This window comes from Belonocnema kinseyi, chromosome 10, assembly GCF_010883055.1.
Source record: "Belonocnema kinseyi isolate 2016_QV_RU_SX_M_011 chromosome 10, B_treatae_v1, whole genome shotgun sequence".
In the NCBI taxonomy this organism is placed as follows: Eukaryota; Metazoa; Arthropoda; class Insecta; order Hymenoptera; family Cynipidae; genus Belonocnema; species Belonocnema kinseyi.
Window position 1 is genome coordinate 84,117,577 of NC_046666.1, and position 24,142 is coordinate 84,141,718.

The window sequence follows — 24,142 nt, forward strand, 5'->3', positions numbered from 1 at the left end:
GGGCGCATACTTTGAATAAAATATTTGTTATCATTCTCTTGAAATAAATGTGTTTTTTTCTTGAAAAAATACCGGTTTCATATGTATACACCTGGTATCATATTTTCGCCTGGGCTGACAGCCTGAATGTTATTATAATTTATTATTAAACTCATATTGACGAGCGTCTGAAAAGTAACACAGGCACACGAAAAAAAGGTCTTGTTCACTAGACGAGATAAAAATTTCTATACGTTTTTGGGGTTGCTGAATCTGAATTCGAAATTGGTTTGACTCGGTCAGGTCGCATTTCGTTCCTAACTTAAAAAAAATGATGAAAGTTCAAACATTCATGGAAACACCCAGGAAGAAAAGCGGTTATATGTTTTCAGGGTCACTGAGTCCAAATTTAAAGGTCATTTCACTCGGCGAGGTCGCATTCCATTCATAACCTTGAAAAAAATGAATGTGAACACTGAAAACTGTCCCTGACACGTGAAAGAAAATTTCCACACATCCTCTTTCGGGACAGTTGTTATCGTCACTGTATCTGTCAAGACAGCAGGATTTTGTGTTACAGACTGATAGCCAATCTCAAAGAATGGCTAACAAGTTCTATGTAACGGACGCTGAATACGAAAAATTTATGTCGAAAACAGTTTTCAGTGATTAATTTTTTTCAGGTTAGGAATGGAATGTGATCTCGCCGAGTCAAATGACCTTTAAATTTGGACTCAGCGACCCTGAAAGCATATAACCGATTTGCTTTCTGGGTGTTTCCACGAATGTTCCAACTTTCATAATTTTTTTGAAGTTAGGAAAGAAATGCGACCTGAGTCAAAAACAACCCCGGATTCGGATTCAGTAACCTTAAAAACGTTTAGAAATGTTAATCTTGTATGTTAGACAAGACCTTTTTTTCCGTGTGCCTGCGTAATTGATAAAATGATCATTTGCGTCATTTTAGATTTTTAGAAACAATTTCTTTCTTATGACATTAAGATTCAAAGGTTTATTTTATTAGAAATTCCATTATCTGTTGCACATTAAGAAAATTGGACTGATATTATTGTAGATGTAAAAAATAATTACTGGGAAAAAGAAATAAGGAAGCAATCACTGTGAAAAGTAAGAGGACCGAATAGGCAGTGTTAAAATGTTCGACAATAACGTGTGAAAATATTTTCCACAATTATCACATGATACTAATAAGTTATCACCTTTACACTAGAGAGGATGATAGTATATGTAGAAAACGTTTTGAAGATGCCCTCAAAATTTATAATTAAGATGAGCCTAACAATAAATGATAATTGCCTATTTAATATGTGGCGGATTCTAAAAATAAGAAAAAGGTTCATTGTTTAAGAAGGCAGTCATAATTATATGAAAATGTAACGTGAGCCACAAAATATTTGAAATGTTCAATACTTAAAATTCCAATAAATGTTTGACTTTAGCTGCACGCTATAAAAAATGTAAGTAATTTAAAAAATGTTTAATTGGGTATGCTTTCAATCAGAAGTTGTGTATACATCAAATGCTTGATCACGCAAATTTTACACTCGTGCTCGCATTATGGGATCACCTTTCTGAAAGGAAAAAATGAATATATATATAGGGAGATAAGAGAAAATTTTCTAAAACGAGGAGTGCCGAATTTTTGGGCACCACGATTTCCGGACAGCAGTCTCCATTGCGCACTCGAGGCCTAACATCATTATCCAGGACTTCGAGAAACGTACTAGAATCGTGATCGAATTCTCAGCTCCAGCCGTCTACAATATGACAGTCAAGGAGAATAGGAGAAAGGAGAGGCATCAATACCTTGGAAGGGTATCGATTTCGGGGTTTCCGTTAAATGATTGTACTTTTGATCGGTGCTCTAGGAGGAGCAGAACTATCGCTGATCCATTGAAGTCATTTCCGTGTGTCAAAACCATTTTAAGGCTTTCTGTGCTTGATAGAACTGATAGTAGATAGTAGAACTTGATAGTACTGCAAGTAGACATATTACGGGTCTGTGGTGTGTCCCTCGATAATATGAGTCAATTTTTTTATATGTAAGTACCTAACCATTGCGGTGAAGTGGGACGATGGTCGTGGGGGCTAAAGCGTAGGCTCTGGATTCATTCTGTCGGCTTGTGAGTTCTATTCCCGCCTCGCACTCTGGAAGAGCCTCAGCGGCCCATGCGGTGAAAACTACTCTAGCAAGTTGTTTATCTCCGGAGAGTCGTGGGACCCGTACCTCCAGAGAAAAAGGTTTTCTCTAAGTACTTAAAGCTTTTGCTCTTGGTGGTTCGGGGCCCATCTTAAACTATATGTCCCCCTCCCACCACCAAGTAAGTATAGGGGTAGTGTGTAAAGGAATAGGGAAGAATGTGCACGACGAAAAGGACCATTATCATTTATTAATTATTTTACTCCTGGGAGCATTGTGTATATTTTATAAGGTGTAATGTTAAAATGTGAGTCTTTCTGTTGTGGTTTTAAAAGTAAGTCAATTATTTATTGCTGAGTTTTATTATGAATGCTGGAATATTTAAACGGATGAAATGTGTGAGAAAATACCATAATTTTGTTTTAAAATGTAAAGCATTTACTAGAAAGAAGACATGAAATGGAGATTGATGTCATTGTGGAGTGTTGAAATTTCTATAGTATTGAGATGTTAGAGAATCGAATCTTCCATCAGAAACTATTTATGCAAATAGGTTATATAAATTACATTATAGTAAATAAGTATGTGTGAAGTGTACATACAGTATTTTATGAAATCTATCCAGTATTGCAACATTCAGACCAGACTGTAGTCTGTATAAATACGACAGTAATTGATCTAGATTTAAAGTATGTGTTAACAGTGAAATTATTGCAATAAATACGCTGCTTTTGTTGAGTGATACAGTGGCGTAACAAGGGTCTATGTTACACTCAATTAACATTGTATGTAACTCAAGTAACATTGGGTATTCGTTTACGCGAGTGTACAATTAGAAAGGACACGTTCAATTTATGTTTAAGGATATAGCGTGCACGATGTTGACTGCTGGTCTTCTGCATTAATAATGAAAGAAGGCTCTCAAGGGAAATACGTCTTGTTCTCGTATTGATCTAAAAATCTATGTTAATTGCGTCAATTTTTCTAAGTAACGCAAAAGCAAATTCATTTCCGGTGGTCGATAATTTCATTGAAAAAGTTTGCACACTTGTACCGCTTGTCGTAATTTTATTAAGTATATAGTTAAAATTTAAATGCCATCATAAACACAACAAGGGTATTTAAAATTACGCATCACAATGAAAAAATTATTGATCCTTTATAGAAGCAAGTAGCTTATTATATCGCTGCAATATTTGTGACTAAATTTGATAATTTCGTAGAAAAATAATTTTGTGTGCATCATAGATTATATAACTTCATTTGCTAAAGGAATTATGTTAAATTTATATAAATAGGTTGCATTCTTTATTCTAAGCTTACCTAAGATTTTTACCAATGACTAAACTTTTTAGATAGTCGAAAATGTTTGGATTGTCGAAACTGTTTGGGTCGGTGAAAATATCCGGTGGTCGAAACTGTTCGATTTTTTAACTTTTTGGATTGCCTAAACTGTTCGATTTCTCATAAATATTCCAGTTGTCTACATTTTTCGGTTCATGAAAGCTGTGTAGGCTGTCGAAACTGTTCAAGATATGTCTAAGCTATTGATATTATCTAAAATGTTAAGGCTGTTAAAACTGTTTGGGATAGTCTAAACTATTTAGATTGTTTGGAACTATTGAAGTCATCTAACCTGTTGAATTCGTCTAAACTGGTTGGGTGTCGAAACTGTTTGGTTTTCATATACAATTCGGGTTGTCTAAGCTACTTGAGTTCTCGGAACTATTTGTATAAATTGCTAGGGTTGTCGAAACTGTTCGAGATGTGTCTAAGCTGTTCAGATAATCTAACATTTTTAGGTGTAAAACTGTTTTAGTCGCTTAAACCATTCGGGTTGTCTCAACTAGTACAGTGCAGCAACTGTTTTTTTTTAATGTTCGGGTTTTAAAACTTACCTGAGTTATCAAAACCATTTCGCAGTGTAATTTTTTCCTCGTGCTGCAACTGCTTTTTCGTGACGGTTCGGGTTGTGTAAACTATTTGAATTGTCTGAATTGCTAGGGTTGTCATAGCTGTTTTGGTTATGGATACTGTTCAAGATATATCTAAGCTATTCAGATTGTATAACCTTTTCCGTTTGTCGAAACTGTTCGGAATATGTCTAAACTATTTAGATTGTCTAAACTGGTCGAATTGTCAAAATAGCAAGGGCTGTCTAAACTCTTCGGGTGGCCCAAGTTGTTCAAGTTTTTGAAACTATTCAGAATGTCTAAGTTTAGCTGTGATTGATTTCCATTGAAACAAATAGTATTGTGCCCAATCTGTCACCAACTCTTTATGTATAATAAGTAAATATTTCAAAAACATTTTTTTGTCGAGGTAATGTGATTTCTTGTTTATATCTGCAGGCAAAAGTTTTGTGTTCAGATATAGGTATGAGTGCATTATTATTGTAGGATTATGGTGCAACTAACGGCAGCCTATTAGATGCAGGAAGTGTGGCAAGTACCTATACCAAGCGCATGCTTTACGACGGATCGTACTACGAAGGTATTCCCAGCGTCTGGCTCAGTCGACTAATTAACCTGCGATGGAAACGTTACTGAATTTGAGAGTGCTCGTATAAGCCCCAGAGGCTACTACGCTTGATGAAGACGGAACTTAGTTCGTGTTTAATGAAGGAAGCACATAACGAACCTAACGACATACTCGGTTCAGTGATATTGAATCAGTCAAATGAAGCAGTAAGTGTGACTCAAATTTCAGATCAGACTTAACCTTTTGTGTAAAAAGTCTTCATATAATCAGACATTGCTTTTTATCGAACATTAAAAACTTATTTTATATAATTTTGAAGTACACTTAAATGTTTAATGAAATATAGTTGAGTAAATTTATACGTATATAAGAAACATATTGGAAAATATTTCTTGTTCAGTACTGGCATATTTTCTAACCGCTTGAGCGGATGCGAAAGAAATATTACTTTTAAGGCTACAAAGGAATGCAAGGATAAATGTCAGACCTAGAAGTTAAAAATCATGAATCAGGTGTTTCCTTGATTTCTGAAACGGCGCTGCTATAATGTAGCAACTAAACGTATTCAGGTACTTTGTTTCTGTTCTAAATTCTTTTATTATTACGGTAATTCATTGAAACTTCGATTCCTTTTATTTCTTAAATTTATCATATCTGTGGTTTGGACAAATATACGTTACATAATTTAAATGTGGTCTGTAATAGTAGTTTGTGAACATGTTATAAATATATTTTGGGCGAATTCTGTAATGGCTTTAATTCTTCATACTAGTTTTAGATACAATTGCCTAACAGTAGCAAATTTAAATCTTCGTTCATTATTTTTTTTGGGAGCAGAACTTAGTTATCATTCCAAGCAGATTTTTGACAGAGTTATGATTATTTTTCTGCAATTATATAAATAGATTTTATTTTGAAGTATTTAATGTTGACCATTTTACAGTCTGTTGGCTTCTTTTTCATAAGTGAGGTGAATGTGTAAAAACGATAATAATTTTTATCCTCATTTTGAGCTACTGGTGCGATATTTTGCGCTTATAATCGAAAAAATTTATAAATGTAACGTAATATCTGTAAGTTAGTGGTTGAAAATAGTGGACCGTCCCATCGATTATGTTTTCATTAACGTCGGAAAATCGTGGCACAATGGGGCTGAGAGTGAAGTGCACCACTTGTTCTCATAGATTGGAGTTAATGGCATTGCTGCATTGTTAATTTACAATAAAGGTAGCACAGGGGTATTAGTATTTGCTTTTATTTATGGCTGAACAACCGCTTTGGCTGGCGTTTACTTTCGCTTTTGCGCCAGAGTAATAGAACTAGAATCAGTAAACTAAAGAGGATCAAGGCGGTCGTTTATATTTGCAACATAGTAGCGGTGAGGTTGAGGATGTAGGTCATTAAAAGTTTGCCATAAGGAAATCCGTACCCTGAAGACACGGAGCGACACAAGGACGACCGCCTTCTATATTTTCCCTCCAAGTGTCTTAGCACGTCCTTGACAGGCAGGGATGCTGCTTAGGCTATTTGCCAGTGAAAGCTTGGCACCGCCGAGAGTACCGATGATCAGGAAGACTAGACTAACAGATTATTCCGAGAACAGCAGTCGTACCTTCCTTATAGGTCTTTATGCTTTTCTTTCTTTTCATTTTTTTTCCTGTAATGCTGTGTTTGGTTGGTGTCGGCATTTCAATAACGAACATGGTACGTTTCTCGTAGCTAAGGAGAACAATTTCATGCCCCAAATGCGAGACGGAAAAAATTTTCGAAAAAAATTAATTTTCAGTATATGCGGCGCTTCCCATTTTCTACAATTGACTCTATCTGCCTTAAAGCGTTTGGCAAAGTCGTGTTAGGCTGAATATTTTAAGAGTCATAGCAATGGTAATAAAGCACTATATGTGCAGTATTGTGCCTTTGTATTTACCTTGATCCCGCATGAGTTGGATAATTGGATAGTCTGTGTGCTAGGTGCTCTGGAGTTGCAGGACACGCGCTGCAGCTATTATCATCAATATCTTCGTTTCAAATGTAGCAACGGTATGCTAAAGATGATATTATACCACAGGGGCACGTCAGAATGAAAACCTTTGTATCCGACTTCATCTGGGATGATTTGGGGAAAGAAAACGTCAGCTCATGCGACATCGACTAATCCTTCACATGTCTGTGAAAGATTCAGTGCATCCTCTTCTTGCGCTGCTCACGAAAGTTTTTCTCCTGTGTTTTTTGATAATGCTTTCTGGATAATGTTTTAAAAGTGTTTCTCACCCCTTATATTAAAGTAAAGACCAAGTTTTTTTAGTACGCCTTTCCGCTGTTTTGTACAGATATGCTCCTTTGCCCACCTCTTCGTGTTTCCTGACGATTTTCAGGAGAGGGTCTCATCTATTTGCGACAATATGTGCTGTGCCTAGAATAATCCTGTATTGAAGAAATTCAAGATCAAGTATTCCGTGACCACCTTGGTGGCGTGAAATTCAAAGTTGCGGAAGATATGACTCAAGTATATCCAATAGTATATCCAATAACATTCTTGATAGATGTTGCGTCCCGAATGCGGCTTTGTTTCACGAACGTGTATATGTAGGTCTCTCCACGATCTACGTGTCGTATAGTACTTCTATCGCCGAGATCAGGGTTTTGAGGATGTCACTTAGTTTTATTGGATTAAAATTATCCTTGGCGCATTCTTCTAACCATAACTCTATTTCAATCTCTTGAGTATATTCTTTGAAAATCCATAGAGCTAGATTTAGTTGCTTTTTACTTTTAGCATAGATCTTTAGATCATCCATATAAAATATATGAGTGACCCTATGCTTTCGATTTCCAGTTTTGCTATAGAAGTACCCTTGCTAATGGCGAAGTGGAAGAGGTAGTGGCAATAATGTGAGACAAAAGTGTAGGAGGCTCATGGTTGGTTGTTGGTCGCACATCCCCCACCACACGTGTCCGATTTTCCGAACAATCCTAACGTTTAGAATTGCTGTAGAGATATTATACAGCGAGTTCAGATAAGTTATTGGCCTGTAATTCTTGGGGTCAGACAAGTTGTTAATCTTGAGGATGAGCACTGTTCGTGCTTCCAACGAGGTAAAAATGTGGGCCAGATGCTCGCGGGTGGACAAAATTTTTTCACTAGAAGTTATTGATACCATCTGATCACGGAGCGGAATGGTTCTTCACGCCTCTCAATAATTATTTCACCTCCTCGGTAGTGACAGGTAGTTGCATTCCTTCTTAGGTGTTATGAGGGCAGGGCACAGCTTCTTCAATCCATTTATGTTCGTTGTGCCTTTATTTAGTGAAGGTTGGACTACATAGACTTCTCTCAAAAATACCTATACCTCAACTAGTTTGGGCGGGTGGTCGCAAGTAAGTGGAGGGTCTTTGAAGAGTCGGAATGTGTTAGAGAAAAACTGTTAATTTTTTTCTAACCCACCTGTATCTCCACTTTAGACATCTCCTAGCGTCTTATAAAATCCTTGTTCTATTAGCAGGATGCTGCCACATGGTCAGCAGCTTTGACTAGTTGGGTATGTGAAGACGGATACGTAATTCGCCCGCAAACTGTCGGATCCTGGTAATGAAATTCATGCCAGATGTTATGTAGTCAAGAATACACTAAATGCATGATGCACACTGTCTTTGCCAGCCTATCTTTGTTATAAGTTGATGCATTCGCCCTTTGGTCGGAATCTTCGGAAAAATCTTTACGAAGCGCATCATCCTGTTCAGCCTAATTTTTTTGTTTGAGGTAAAGTTGAATGTTGATGTTTCTCCTTGTCCTCAAGCGCCGCTTTTTTTCTATTGGACGTCTACCCGCGGTTGGTCCAAGTGTGGCCTTTCTTTCTTTTTTGTCGGTTTGTTCTGCCTGCGATAGAATTGGCGCTTTGCTAATATAGCGTCTTTTTCGGAGTTCATCAGAACGATTTCGCAAAAATAGACGCGTAATGTGCGTGACCTGTTGGTTTTTCTTGCAGCACAGAATATGCTCTCGCCCCATGTAGCCTTCTCGTTTAGGGACTATACTGGTATGACAGCATTTAAATTTTTCCAGGCCATCGCATTGACTTTGTCAGTGATTGGCTCCGCATACTCTGAGAAATCACCTGGTGTCCCAGAGTCGCAGCAACAAAATTATACATACTGTGAAATATTATGTACGATTTTACAAATGTATACATTTGTTTTATAAAACAAATGAAAAATATACATGTTTTTTATGACTATTGTAAATATATCGTACCTTGTGGCCACCCTCCTCAGTTGCCCTGATTGTTGGGCCAATTTTATATAATTACAGAATATACCATTTCTCACGAATGAAAGATGAATATATATATATATATATATATATATATATATATATGTGTTTGTGTGTGTGTAATTGATAAATAGGTATATCGCTATTATTTAAACAATGATTTATTTGCAACAAATAATTTACTGTATGTAGTTTAAAACAAATACTGTCATTGTTATTTCCATCAAAGAAAGAAAAAAGATCATGTTTTACGGAAGCTCATGATCGGTTAGGCAATTGAGTGGAAGTCTTATTTTGTGTTTTGATCGATCAAGGAGAAAATGCATGTGTTATTATATAAAAGGTACCAATGAAAAAGTATAAAATTATTATAATCAATTTGTTTCACAAAGCTTGATTCTTCTTTTCAAAGTTCCATGCAATATTTGTTGGAAAAAGTTATAATATTTTAGTATTTTATGACAAATGAAAACTGTTTTTGCATAGGGAAAATTTATTTAATATGCAGTGAGCTTTTATTAAAATCTTATTTCCCTTAAATTTGTTGTCAAAACCATAACGCAATACAATATTGCTTTTAATTAAATAATTAATCAAGATACCTAATATATTGTAGCGTATTAAATGATCACGTATTAATTTTTTCAATGTCTTTAAGTTCAGGTGAAAGAGTGGAGTTTAAAATAACATTTTAATAAATTCATGAACTCTGCTTATCGATTTTTAGAATATTAATCAGCACAACTTAAAGCAGGAAATACCACTTTTCTGTTTAGGCTTGCAAAGTATGACTGTAATCTTTACTACTGCAAAAATAAGTATATCTTTTGATTTTTAATCACTTAATTTTTAAATTATTGACTTTAAAAACTTTAACTTGAAGCATTAAAAAAGTTTAAGTCATTCACTATAAAGGCTTATTATAAATGAAAACATTTAAAATGTTTATAAATCGAAATTTTGAGTTTTCCCCCAAAAACGATGCAAGATGTGAAAAAAGGTTACAGAGAAAAATTGTTTCTATGAGGAAGAACAAAATAACTTATTTGAGAATAGAAGAAATTTTCAAATATGAGACTGAAAGAATCACTGTTTTTCGTTAATAATTAAAAATTAACTTTTAATAAGAAAATATTTATCTTCGTTATATCTGATTAATCATATGTATATGTGATGAAAATCTCGATGGGTTGATGTTTTTTAAAACGAAATAATAGTTTTACCATAATGCACATTTGCCTATTAGTCATTTTAAAAATGTATCTAAATATATGCATAAAAGATACTAAAAGTGAAAAGTCTCAATCTCATATATTGCAACCTTCACGTTTCAGCAATTCCTCTCGGGGGCATTTAGAAAGAGCATTATCATAATTGCTGTAACTTTGTTTATGCGCACGCATAATCTGAATGCATATTACTATATCGCTACATAAAACCGGAATAATAAAATAATAATTCTGAGGGTGATTTGAACATAAAAAAATTAGGATCGGTAAGGGTAAAATGAAAATGTGGTGAACTGTTATTCTACCTTTGTCAATATTCAGTTTTTTGTATGCCGAGATTAATCCCAAGACTTTTACCTGAAACGCTTTTTACCTTCTGTTTTTTATGTGCATAGGTGTGATTTATATATCTTGTTACGTTTCCCTATATACACACTATGCTTAGAATTGCAGGATATAGAACATATCTATGTATGTTTAATGGAGATATAATACGTTCCACATTGCGGTTTGGTATGGTATCTTTTGGACCACGTTTCGTTAAAGTTCAGTGCCCGATCTGAGACACGCCTATATTATGTATTTCACGTCATACAGTAATTTTTCACCGTATATCACAGCGAAGGCAAAGAAACCTTTATTGCTATTGCGTACATTTATTGCGTACATGCGCTACAGATAACTAGGTGAAACTGGTGCACCTTAGATACTTCCACCTTCAAACGCGTGGGTTAAGCCGTTCTTTCTCCGAGGACCGTTAAATGTTCGCTTATTGTGAGAAAAAAACCGTATTGCCAAATGTCGGTTGCAAAGCAAGTCCACGTGAGTTGGTTGCTTAGAATAAAAAGAGGCATTAAAACCAAAGACAAATTCTTCACAATTCGGCGCCCGTGTGTAATACGAAAGATCGTAAATAGTAACAATAAAGGAAAATAAAAGTAATCAGGCGAAAGATATTATATAACCCTTATTTTATCCGGGACCATAACTAGGGAACAGGCTCCAGTGGAAATTATTATTTTACATTCTAATGTAGAGTCAATATGTACGATTTTAATGGGTTTTTAATACGGATGGATTTTATGGCACTTTGTAGTTACTTTTAATTATAGGGGTTAGTTATTATTTTTGCAAACAGAAGAAACTGGAAAACTTTGGAAGCTAGCTGTTATTGTTCTCGTAAATTATGTATGGTTTTCATTTTTGGAATGTGAACATATTTTTAGTTAAGGTGAATATATTAATTCTCCATTTAAATGATTTATGATTAAATGCTTATGCATTCAATAGAAAGCAGCTTGGGTAAGGGGGGGGGGGGCGGGGTGCAGCGCCAACCAGTTAACAGTCAATGATTTTTTTAAAGTTAATAAGATATCGAATTGATCAATTTTTTTCTCATTTCGAGTTCTACATTATTGTATATCATATTTCTATAAGTATTAATTACATGAAAAATATAATAATTTGAAAGTTTAATTATTTCTAACATGCTGTATTTCGTCATCTTTGACCCTCACCTGAGGTCAAAGCTGTCTACAGCTTTTGATGAAAATCAAAACATTTAAAGATAAGAAAATATGATCGTTTGCTTCTGTGGTATTTGACGTACTGGAAAAATTACCTTTCAAGATATCCAACAAGAAGAATAAGTTATTTCGAATAAAAATAGAGATGGTTCAGTGACGTCTTTACTGGTTTTTTGAAAGATGTCGGATTTAATTGACCCAATTATTCAATTTATTCAAAGAAATTCTTCATTGGCATTAACAGAAATTGCAAAGCGGTTTACATAGGCCAAACTAAACGTCCGTTAGGAGTAAGGGTTAAAGAACACAAGAAAGATATAAATAAGGACCCTAACAAACAAACAATGCTCACCAAGCATAGTATTGAGAAAGATAATTTTTTCAATTTTGATAACGCGAAAATTCTTGCGAAAGAATGTCACTATCGCAAAGTCTGATGTTGGAAATGTGTCATAATGCTGGTAATGGGATATCTGTCAATTTAAGAACCGGCGTGGAAAAACTTTAAAAAATATGCTATCCTGTTGTAAAGCGAAACAAATTTTGAGAACACATGGTCACTACGATTGTCGCCTCCTAAAGGGAACCGGCAATCGGTCATCTCAATTTTCAGGTATAATTACGGCCACAGTTCTTTTAATAATTAAAGCACCGTGTCTTTGAACCCTACAAGTTGTAAAATTGGAGGACCTCTGTGAATACTGTTTCAGTTTTATTCGTGATTTGAAGCGGAGCGGATGTCTCTAATTTTTTTTGTGTCGAAAACTATCCTTTTTATATTTACAGAAATTATGTTTTATAAAAATTCTCAATGGCTGATTTTGTGTTTCTTTCCATTAACTTCATCTCAAACTTTAAGTGTGTGTCTCTGTGCGACGTTTTTGTGACTTTTTTGTGTTTGTGCGATTATGAAGTGGTTTACTTCCCCGCGATCACCTCATCAATCTGCGATGGAACGGGAAGACCACACATAGAGGGAGTTGACGGTGAAACAGAGGGGGAGAGAGAGAGAGAGAGGAGCTGCACGACATATAAATACTAAGTTTATGCATGAAAACATATGTATTTTACCAAATACTGAATGCCAAACTTTTATTTTAATTTCATTTAAATCTAATATGTTTGAATCTTATATCTGGCACTGAGGAGGACCCCTATCCGTGGTCGAAACGTTTGCGAATCTGATATGACCTGCAATGCTGTAATATAACCTATTAATCGTTGAAATTCTACTAGAAACAGACTTTACGCAATGTCTCTACTGTACCATTACAAGAAAACTGCATACCGACCGGATTGATAATGATAATATTTAATAGCTTCTTCCATGTAGCCCACAATATAAGTTGCTGTTCTACATTACCGATCATTTACTGACGAAACTTGTGACACGTGTTTAACATTAGCACTTGTAAATATTATTTTCGTCGGGGCTGCCCCTCTGGCCAAGCCTCACTTATTTATGAGATTTATTACATTTTGAACTTGAATTACGTCTAATTAATATAATTAGATTGTGTGATATTGTTTTATCTCTCAAAAATCCAATTTGTATATTGTAAGTATTGTCAATAAAGTTAAAAGCTTTATATTTCTGTCAGCGAAACTTCTATTCTTTCGCAGTAAATCTGTTTTCTGTATAATTCTTCTTTTTCAACGTCAATTTTCAAGATTTTAGTAAGGAACTGGCCCCCTTACCCTACCTAACAGTGAATTCTAAAAATAATGCATTGCGAGAATTACAATTTGAGAATAGTCAGTTATTAGGGTGGGTCAGAAAAAAATTGTTTCAGAAAGCACAAGCAATACTATCGATTGATTTAAACCTATTTTGATCGCACACGTTTCATGGATTAAAATCGATCAAATCCACATTTATTACACCCATGTACATAGGAAACACGGGACTAGGGATGCCATCCTAACTTGGGCGAGCGGGGTTAAATCCACGGGAGGGGGGAGAATTCCATTAGTGGGGAGAGCTGACATCTTACGATGTGCCATTTGATTACGCCCACGAGCATTTTTGCCAACAAACTGTTCATGAAAATATAAACATGTGGGCGCTGCCATCTTTGTCGCGGGACATCAAAAGGTGGAGGACCTCCCCTCTCAGTGCATCATCCCCGCAATGGCATGCTTAGTCCCTTGTTTCCTATGTCCATTATTACACCTTATAGGAGTCCTGATACACTACTTTTAGGCTTGAATTTGTTTCTGATTTCTAAAAAAAAATTTCGACCCACCATATCAGTGATATAATACATTATTTCGCTCACTGACATGAAATACAAATTTTACCACATATACGATATATCCATGGTAAAGTCATATGTGACAGAAAAATACCCAAATCCGTCCGTTTACTAGTACTTTAAAGTTTCAGTGTTTTTACTTGTTTAACAAAAAGTTGGATCTGGCGCTTGGTCATTGTACATTCCGTACACTTTTGCATAGGACATTAAAAAATTAAAGATCAAACCATCAACAACTGAAGTTGAGTGATTGTGAATTCTCTGTTGCTGAAATTCTTTGGGCTTTAACAAACGCATCTTATCCCGTGTCTCGTGAGAAAAAAAGATTAAAAGAATATACACAGATTTAAATTAAAAATTAGTTTATTTAAAATTTTATTGTACCTTATGCCTTTTTGTCCAAAAATTTGATTTGTTTTTTGTCATGCCATTGTGTATGTTTAAAACAAAAACTACGTTACTGATCAAAAAAGTAGTCATGACATATTTGTAGCTCTTTTTTGGGTGAACAACTATCGTCTATTTATTTTGTTATTCTTAATATTACTTTTTACAAATCAAACAAAAACTATGCGTCAAATCAAAGTTATTATTAACGAATTTGTAGATCTTTTTTGGGTGAAAAATTTTTGTATATTGATTTTTTTCGCATCTTACATAGTTTGACAGCAAAATTCAATGTTTGATTTCGCATTATTTTTTGTAGAATAAAAGTTTGAATTTTAGATTTTTCAAGAAAATTCTAATATATATATATATATAAAGAATATTCTGAAATTGTAGGAAATGGCCCACAAGTTTGTTAATCGCATAAACTTTCACCCAAAACCGTTACTTATTCCTGATCTAACCGTGAATCATAAAAAGCATCCTTTTTTCTAAATTACTTAAAAGAACGTTTTTTTAAAGTCGTCTAATTGTTTCGTACACCTACTTTCGAGATTATGGAACAACAGCAGTAACTTGTCGCTTGATTGGTAATAGAAAGGGAATATCCCCGGGAGGAAGCTTATTTGTTCGGAAAATTTATTTTGCATAGAAGAAGTTGAGCATATATGTGAAAGCAGTAATTGTAACTATCAAATTTCAAGGTCAAGTTACAAGCAACGTTCCAGAACACCTTCAGAAATTTTCCCTTAAAATTATCTCACGAAATTAAAGAAAAAAAACTTCAAAAAATATATTTCTGAAAAAATATTCGTTTAAAAGTTCCTAAATAGTATCCTGTTTCTACGACGTAATTGTAAACATATAAGGAAATTAATTAGAGTATTCTTAAAAAGTGGCAAATCAAACCGGAGATGGTTTTATGGAGAACTATGTCGATTCTACATGTAATGTGTCATATGTTAGTGCAAATAAATAAATAAATATATATATATATATATATATACACATGTATATATAATTTTTTATATTAAATATGTGCAGTACAAATAATAAATATATTCATTAGATGTATGGTATGATAAATTCTTTAGAATAGTGTGTTTACATGTGGATCATTTATACTTTAGAAATATTTCTGAATTAGAAAGTTAGTTAAAACTACCTATGTATAAACAAACTGGAACTTAAGATTAATTACTTCAATCGGAGTATATCTATTTAACCCATCTTGTAATTTTGCGCATTTTTTCATTTTATTGATCTAATTTCACTGACACTAATAAAACTATCGGGCATATTCTAATGAACAAATGTACATTGGTTTCACGCATTTGAAGCATGCTGGGATAAGTTTTTATTAATCTCCTTTATTCTAGAGATACATTTTTACTCATTTAGAAGGCGTCGCCAATAATATAATTGCATGAAGACTTATATTTTTCTCAAATAGTAAACTATTTAAAATTTGCTCAATTTAATCTCAAATTTATTTTTTGATTTATACACGTTTTCCGAATCTTCATTCATGTAGTCTGGATTTAGAAAAAACTATCCTTCTAACATGTTTCATTGAAAATGAGAGCAAAAATGAAAGAGCAAAATCTTCATTGCTCCGAGGAAAAGGTGGAATGTTCCTTACCATTCTCAGCCATATTTGTATTTTACGGTGAGTAGACTTGACATTCGTAAATGCCTTAGTTGTCAATTCTGAAAAACCTGTAAACTTATAAACTAAAGTAAATTCAGAAAAGCATCGCATGTAACCCTGACGTGGAAAATGCAAGGCTGCCTCCGTACTTTGCTGAGAAAAAAAAAGAGACAGTAGTCAAGTGTCAGGATTCACCACCGTCACAATGAAATAAGACGGATGATGATTCTTAGCCAGGGCTTTCACGAAGAAGAGAGTCAAACGCTTCTTCAATTCATACATGTCCATAGTTCCAAATTCTCTCTAGAATAGTTCTTGACCCGAATCGTTCATAACAATAAAGGACCTTGGATGATTTTTTCTGCCAACTGCCCGTTATTCACAATAGACGTCCTGCGTTTCGATTCGTTTGGAATTCTTTTGTTTTTGAGATTTTTTCAAGTATTTTTAGATTATCAGCATACAGAGAAGATATTAGTTTCATATTTGAAATTTCATCTCGCCTGTTTACATCAAATCCTCACGTTTTGTGACCCTCTAAGAGGGAAAGGGGGTTACTACGAAGCTGCCTGCCCGCCTGTCCGTAGACGGGTAGGGTAAGGGGGGCAGCGGCAACCAGTTAACACTCGATGATTTTTTTAAAGTTAATCAGATATTGAATTGATCCATTTTTTCTAATTTCGAGTTATACATTATTTTATATAATATTTCTATAAGTATTAATCATATAGAAAAACAATGATTCTGTAATTTAATTATTTCTAACAAGCTGTATTTTATCGGCTCTGCCCCTCACCCGCGGGCAAAGCCGACTGCAGCTTTTTATGAAAATCAAAACATTTAAAGATAAGAAAATCTCATGGTTTGCTTCTCTTACTCGCTGACATTCTACTAGGAACGGACTTTACGCAATGTTTCTGCCGTACCAACAAAAGAAACCTGCATACCGACCGGATTAATAATAATATTTAATAGCATGGACATAGGAAACAAGGGACTAGGCATGTCATCCTACCTTGGTGAGCGGGGTTGAATCCACGGGAGGGGGGGGGGGAATTCCATGAGTGGGGAGAGCCGGCATCTTACGATGTGTCATTTGATTATGCGCACGAGCGTTTTCGCCGACAAACTGTGCATGAAAACATAAACATGTGGGCGCTGCCATGTTTGTCGCGGGACATCAAAAGGTGGGGGACCTCCCCCCGCATTGCATCACCCCCGCAATGGCATGCCTAGTCCCTTGTTTTCTATGCCCATGTTTAATAGTTTCTTCCATTTAGCCCACAAGATAAGTTGCTCTTCTACATTGCCGATCACGCATCGACGAAACTTGTGACACGTGTATCACCTAAGCACTTGTAAATATTCTTTTCGTCAGGCCTGCCCCCCTGGCCAGGCCTCACTTATTTATGCGATGTAATAGATTTTAGACTTGAATTACGTCTAATTAATATAATTAGACTGTGTTATATTGTTTTATCTCTCAAGATATTAAATTTTTATACTGTAAGTATTGTCATTAAAGCTGAACACTGTATATTTCTGTCAGCGAAACTTTCATTTTTTCGTGACAAAAATTGTTTTTTGTATAGTTTTTCTTTTACAGTGTTAATTTTCAAGATTTTAGTAAGTCACACTATCTCTCTGATAAAATAAATTTATTTGATGCAAAGTAGAACTATAATTGTTAAATAATAGCCATGCTATAAGTAAAATCACCTGCCCCACTGGTTGGCGCTGCTCCCTGACCCTATTTAACCCTTAAATGACACACCTCCAAAAAATAACGAAGCTGAAACTAGGGGTATTTTGAACCCCAACGTTTTTAACTACGTGTAAGCACTTATACAGAATAAGGAACAGATAATAAAATAATAATAAACAATGAAATTTGTACAATATTTTGCAATATTCATATAAGGACTCCCGTTTCGAAGTACAGAAATTAACTCATATATTTAATATCATGGAGTTTAACATAATATTAAAAATGTCGCATTTTGGACATACGTCAATCGAGCGCGAAACACGAGATACGGGATTAGAATATATTCGTTAAAGGCGAAAGAGCTTTGAAAAAGGAATTTAGAGAATTACCTAACAATTTATAGATGATTATTTTGATATTAATTTTTTAAGATTTATGCATAAAAGAGGAGAACTATAGAAACCGAGCACGAAGTGCGAAGTAAATACATAGTCAAGCGTGAGATCCGATATACTATACAGATCACTCTCGAAAGGAAACTTTTTAAGAGGACAATAAATCCCGAGGTGTCAAACTTTGATTCAAAAGTGGATCAGAGCATTGCACAATGGAGAAACTGTTGACAACTACATAGCTTCTATATGAAAGATTACAACATATTCGCAGCTTCCTTTCATAGATACAAATCAAAAGTTAAAAAAGGTTTCACTTAAAATGTAAAAAATTTAAATGGAATATTTTAAATTAATAATCTAATACCAATAGATATTTAAAATTGAACTACATTAAAATTTAATAACTTCAAAATAGAAGCCGGAAAGCTGAAAAATAAAGCGAAAGAATTAAATATTATACGTTTTTCAAGCACCATTTTAACTAAAGAAATTAAAAATTGACTTTTAAAAGTCACGTCTTACAAATGGAAACCATCTTAGAACCAAATTTCATACTTGATGCCATTAAAAAGTGTATTTAATCGGCTAGAAAATGCTTAATTTCAAATTGAAATCCTAGGAGAAAAGCGCATAGTGAAAGCACTGGTGAAACAAATTATAAAATTACTTTTTATTTGTAGTTAAGTAATCACAAATATTATCAGCATTTCTTTACGACGATTTTTTTTGTTCGGTGAAATGGCTTAATTTTACGTATTATATAATAAAACTAGTAAAGCTTCTCGTTATATAACTTCAGTAATAACATTTTTTGTCGTATAATGAAATTATTGGAATGTCCGTGCAAGATGATGGAAGCGTCTTTCATAGATTTGTCTTATGTATGGCATCGTGTTTTAGGGTAGGTTGTTCTTTGGCTACACGGACGCAATTATTATCGTAATTATCTTCAGCACGAGATTTCAATTACTCTCGTTACAAGCAATCGATATATATCTATTGAGAGATTTCATTCGAATTAGCTCTCAAGATCTTGAATCGCATGTAAATCCATTACATTTCAATTTTTTACCGCGTTCGAGCGAATCCCACGAGAAACTTAGATTACAAGTTTCCGTCACGAAGTGTTCTTTTTTATCCAGTAGATGAGTATGAAATTCTGGGCTTAAATTACTAAGTGCCCAATGATCCAAAAATATTTGTGCTACATAATTGTATAACCGAGACGAAATACTTAAACCCTAATAATTTCAGTAGGTTGTCCTTTCGTTATCTTTGGGTATTTTTTGTGGAACTTATATTTTGGGACTCATATGTTGGCCCTATTTTATGGGACTTATATTTTGGTTCTAATATTTATGATTCTTAGGGGGTTGAACTGTGGTTTGGGACTTATGATTAGAAACTTAATTTTTTTGGACTTTGCGTTGGGCCTTATAATTGTTGTAACTTATTATGTTTTTGGACTTGCGGTTTAAAAATCATAATCAGGAAGTTTATTAGGTTAAAAAAGTTTTGAAGTTCAATATTTAGGCGCATGTTGACTATTTAGACTATTTTGTATTTCTGTATCCAGTGTCCTTGTATATTCTTTCTCGCTGCCTTCCCTCTCTTTCTCTTTGGTCTCAGCGGAAGGCCAATTACTCGCTGAAAACTAGTCGGCTAGAAGTTCAATGACGTGGCCACCGATTTCGCTTTTCTACCCGGGCACCATTCAGGACCGTCGGTTTGACAAACTTGTTTCGAGATTCAAGACAATGACCTGTATATGGCATAGCGATGTGTATGTATATAAAATAGTGTGTTTGGAAGAAACTTCCGCGACAGGTTTCATTTAGGTGGACAAGTTCCACCGAGGGCCATCCTCTTTCTTCTCGTAAAGATTTTTACAAAATCTCATTTCTCCAAATGTTGGGGTTCGAGAAACCTTAAGCTATTCCAGATATATGGAGTGTTCTGATAAGTGTATTGAAATTAATTTTCTACTCTCATTCAGAATTACCTTTTGGATAAATTTGTAATGCTGAAGCCTTCACTTTGAGTCAACGGAATCGACATCGCAAATCAATTTAACTACTTTTTGAGAATACGGACGGATATTAGTAAATGCGTTCCAATGACTCAGATGTAGGAGTTGTTTCAGGAAATGCGAAAATATTTTCTAAGTGAAAATATAACGTAATTTTCTCTAACAACATCACGAAACTACATCCGCAGACTCATCAGCAACGATAGAATCAACTAATTTCGTACATTAAATAAAAAACGTTATTGTAAATTTTAATTGAAATGTAAATGAAACAAGTCTTACTTTTAATAGTTATCATCAAGTAGATGCCAACATAATAAACTAAAAAATGGTAAGCGTTTATTTCTAGTTGATTAAATCACTTTCCTATGAGGAATGTATAACTTGTATAAAAGTATAATTCTAAGATACTAATAACCACTGGTTAATAACACATTAGTAATACTTTTAAGTGATATGTAACATTACTGCAAAGTAATAGACTTAAGAAACAAAGTAACATGTAATAATTTTCTACTATACACTTCTGACAATTTACGGTTTATTAACTTGGTACTTTTCAATTTTATTGGAGAGTATAATAAAAAAATACCTATTCTTATAACTTATGAGAAATAGCATATTATGTAAAAATATTGAAACTGAAGCAATGCTGTGAAGGATTGAGAATTCGACACGTCGGTTTCGATACCAACTGTCTGATTAGAATGATCTGTTTTCTGTTGACGGTTTGCCCTACAGATAAAGGATTAATAAAAGTAACTAAAGTATCAAAACTTTTCTAGTTCTGATATTCATGATACCATTTCACTTTTCATTTTATTTATATGAAGTGGCTAGGAGACTCAAGAGAGTTTTACTCACAGATCATGAATTCGGGGTCAAAAAATAGAAGGCAGATGTGACTGATGGCGCATACGAGAATTAAATGTTTCCTGATTCTTAGTAACACATCGCGTCAAGGATATTTGAAAAGTAGCCCTACATAAGTGTATTATCAACACTTTTTCAAAAATTATATTACTAGATAAAAAAATCAGGAAAATTATAAAAATAATTTCAATACACTCTTAATCGTGTCATTGTTTAAATTTACTTGCAGTTAAAAAACTTATTTTAAGTTTTTTTGCAAGTATCTGAACTTTTTGAAACTTTAAGATATTTGTTTGCAATTCTAGATCGACCAAGATATATTGATTTTTTTGATTAATTGAAATGTAGAGTATAAATTACAGTCTTAAGTTGAGACAATATGCGCCTTGAGCGGTAGAAATATTTCCTCTCAAGCTTCTCTGAACTGGATGATTTTTTGCAATCAAACTTTTCAAACTTAAATTCAGAACTGAAGTATAATGGAATCAAGTTTTTGTTTTTTTGCTGGGATCAAAATTGGATAATAATTGGAAGTTAAAAATATGTACTTTACGAAAGAATAAAAAGCTACCTTTACGTTTTTGTGGAACTTAATGGCATTTGCCAATGAAACTTTTTCTTGGTTGATTGAGCTTGTATGTATCTCAGAAAGATATATTTTTTTACACTGGAAATTTGATTTTTTAAACAGTTTTTTTTTTGCAAATCGTATATCTCGTATTTACCTTCTACGATTTTAAAAAACAGACCAATTTCTACTCTCGGCAATTTTGAGCTAAAATTTATCTAAAAGCTGAAACGATTCATACTCAGGAAAAAGTTATGTCTCGAAATTCCCTGATTACTACCAATTCACAAAATCCATGCAGGCTAGTATCATGATAGGCAACATTTCACTTATAAGCCTTATTGACTCCTAACAGTCATACCAGAAATTCCTCTTAAATTTTACAAAAAATCAGTCACCAGCAAAGTAGTGTGGTTAATTCAATAAGGAGTAGTTGTAAAAAAGTTAAACTTATAGTAGTTTCTTAAATATTTATTATCTGCGGAAATACTGAATAGCAAAAATTATGCTTTTCTTTACAATTTTCGAGAAAAATTAGAAAAAAATTTCAGAATCCTAATCATAAGTTAAAAAACTGCATAGAAATTTACATTTGAAATAATTCATCGAATATTACAGTGTTTAATACTTCACAGGATATTAATCATTTAAGAAAATACAGCAATTTTGATTACTTGTATAAATTAAATCTCTATAGAATTAGAATAACAACTTTTCTTTGGGCTAATTTTTTTCTGAATGTCAAAATCTTTTCTGCTATTGTTATTTTATGTAATTTCAAAATATTTATTTTGTATGACAAAAATTGCCATATGTAATGCACGATAATTTTCGACGCTTTAATGTATGACATTATATAGTCAAAGGATATTAAAAAATAACAGAAAACTAGCATTAAAACATGGTGTGTACTAATGGCAATATCAAGAGTGACTATACTTTTGTTTCTGTGACATTCAACTAATCTTACTCGATCTGCAGTTAACGGCATTTGGTATCGTAAGGATTACAAGCATGAAGACCGTTATGTGAATGGGGGGATGAGCCCGCAGAGATCAGAACTGTGTCGCGTAAAGGCGTCGCTCGACACAGTGTGGTGAAGTGATGTGGCGCGTCAAGAAGAAGCCACCTAGACACTTGGCAGTGGAGGTAAAAGAGTTCATATCGCGAAATCCCTTCATGATTAGTAAAAATTATTTACGATATTAGCTTTCCACTCTCTTTGGCTATGGTTCAAGATCAGAAACCGTGATTCACCTCCCATTCACCCGGTAGCACTAGCTTTTCGCTAACACATCACTATTCTCTACTTTCCTCACTGATGTCCTGATCCATCCTACGGTAGAAGCCGATTCGCTTTGCACGTAGCACTTCACTCGCGGTTTTCGTGAAGAGGAGAGAAGGAACGAGAATGGGAAAGAAAAAGAAGAAGAAGAGTAATGATATAGAGACTAGAGTAAAAAGGATTATTCAAAGGACTGGTGGAAAGTGGAGCCATAAGGAAGGTGCTGGGTGATGATATTTGGATCGTCTAGAGATTAAGAAACTGATGCTGACCCATCCATTCATAAATGAGAAACAGTAAGTGTTAGTTTGCAAAAAGAGGAGATTGCAAAAGGATATATTCCTTCAATGAAGGAGCAGGAATTATAAAAAGAAATAACAAATATAAGAAAGGTTGAAGGAGGAGAGTCAAATGATTGCTGACGGTTAACGAAAGAACCAAGTTAAGGAAACTCACCCTTCTTCCTTTTGGTGCTGGAATTGGTAGAACGCACTGCATCTAAAGACGGAATGTCGAGAAGGACAAGAAGAAGAACTGCCGCGGGTACGATAAAATGATGTAGCGGTTTACAACCGCCAAATGACCTCATAGTTCTTAGTTAAGACAACTCCTTTGCGGACTGTCTGAGTCACTAGCTCGGCGGCGACTGACTACTATGCCCAGCGTTCTATCAGAGGACTGTCACTCGTTAGTTCGGCCGGTTGCAAGGCTCGCACTCCGCGAGCTGTATCCACAGAAGACAACCTTATACCACCACTCAGTTCGGATCACTGTAATCCAAATTTCCACCGATTACATTAAAGCGGCTGGTTTATGAACTCAACTTGCTTGATGCAGCCGCACACCTATTTAATACCTATCGCTCCACCTTCGCTACTCACTATTGGCTCCTGCCCCAATTTCCTATCCAATGGTACCACTCTCGCGCGCACGTTCACCTCCTTTTCAAATATGCCACGCGAGCGGAGAAGTGGCCCGACGTTCATATTCTAAGAGGTGGTGTATCCTACCTTTACGCGTTCACCACGGAACTGCACTTTCGACTTCACTCAAATATATCTACACTAGCTATTCGACGCGCACGTCATCAGGATACTTGCTAACCGGAGGGATACTTTCGCATTGTCATATATCACTTCCGCATTGTCTTGTAGGAATAATGGATTTCTCTTATATTGATAGGATATAATTTGACTTTCTTGTCAAATTATAATTATTAATTATAATTACTATAATTCCGTTGTGGCCATTAACAAATTATCTACTGCTGTTGATGGTGGGTTTAATTATGCAGCTCGTTTGTTTCTTTTTTTTTACTGAGAACTTTGTTTTGCAACAAATGAAA

At 34.5% G+C, this 24,142-nt stretch overlaps 1 protein-coding gene across 1 annotated transcript in view; it reads right to left on the minus strand.

Annotated features, from left to right (window-relative positions):
* Positions 1 to 23,623, minus strand: part of LOC117181410 (laccase-5-like) — a 112,489-nt gene extending 88,866 nt beyond the window's left edge. Inside the window, exon 1 of the mRNA XM_033374035.1 lies at positions 23,254 to 23,623. Coding sequence (XP_033229926.1) covers positions 23,254 to 23,386 — 133 coding nt within the window. The 5' untranslated portion in view covers positions 23,387 to 23,623. The remainder of the gene's footprint in view (positions 1 to 23,253) is intronic.
* Positions 23,624 to 24,142: the final 519 nt, after the last annotated feature.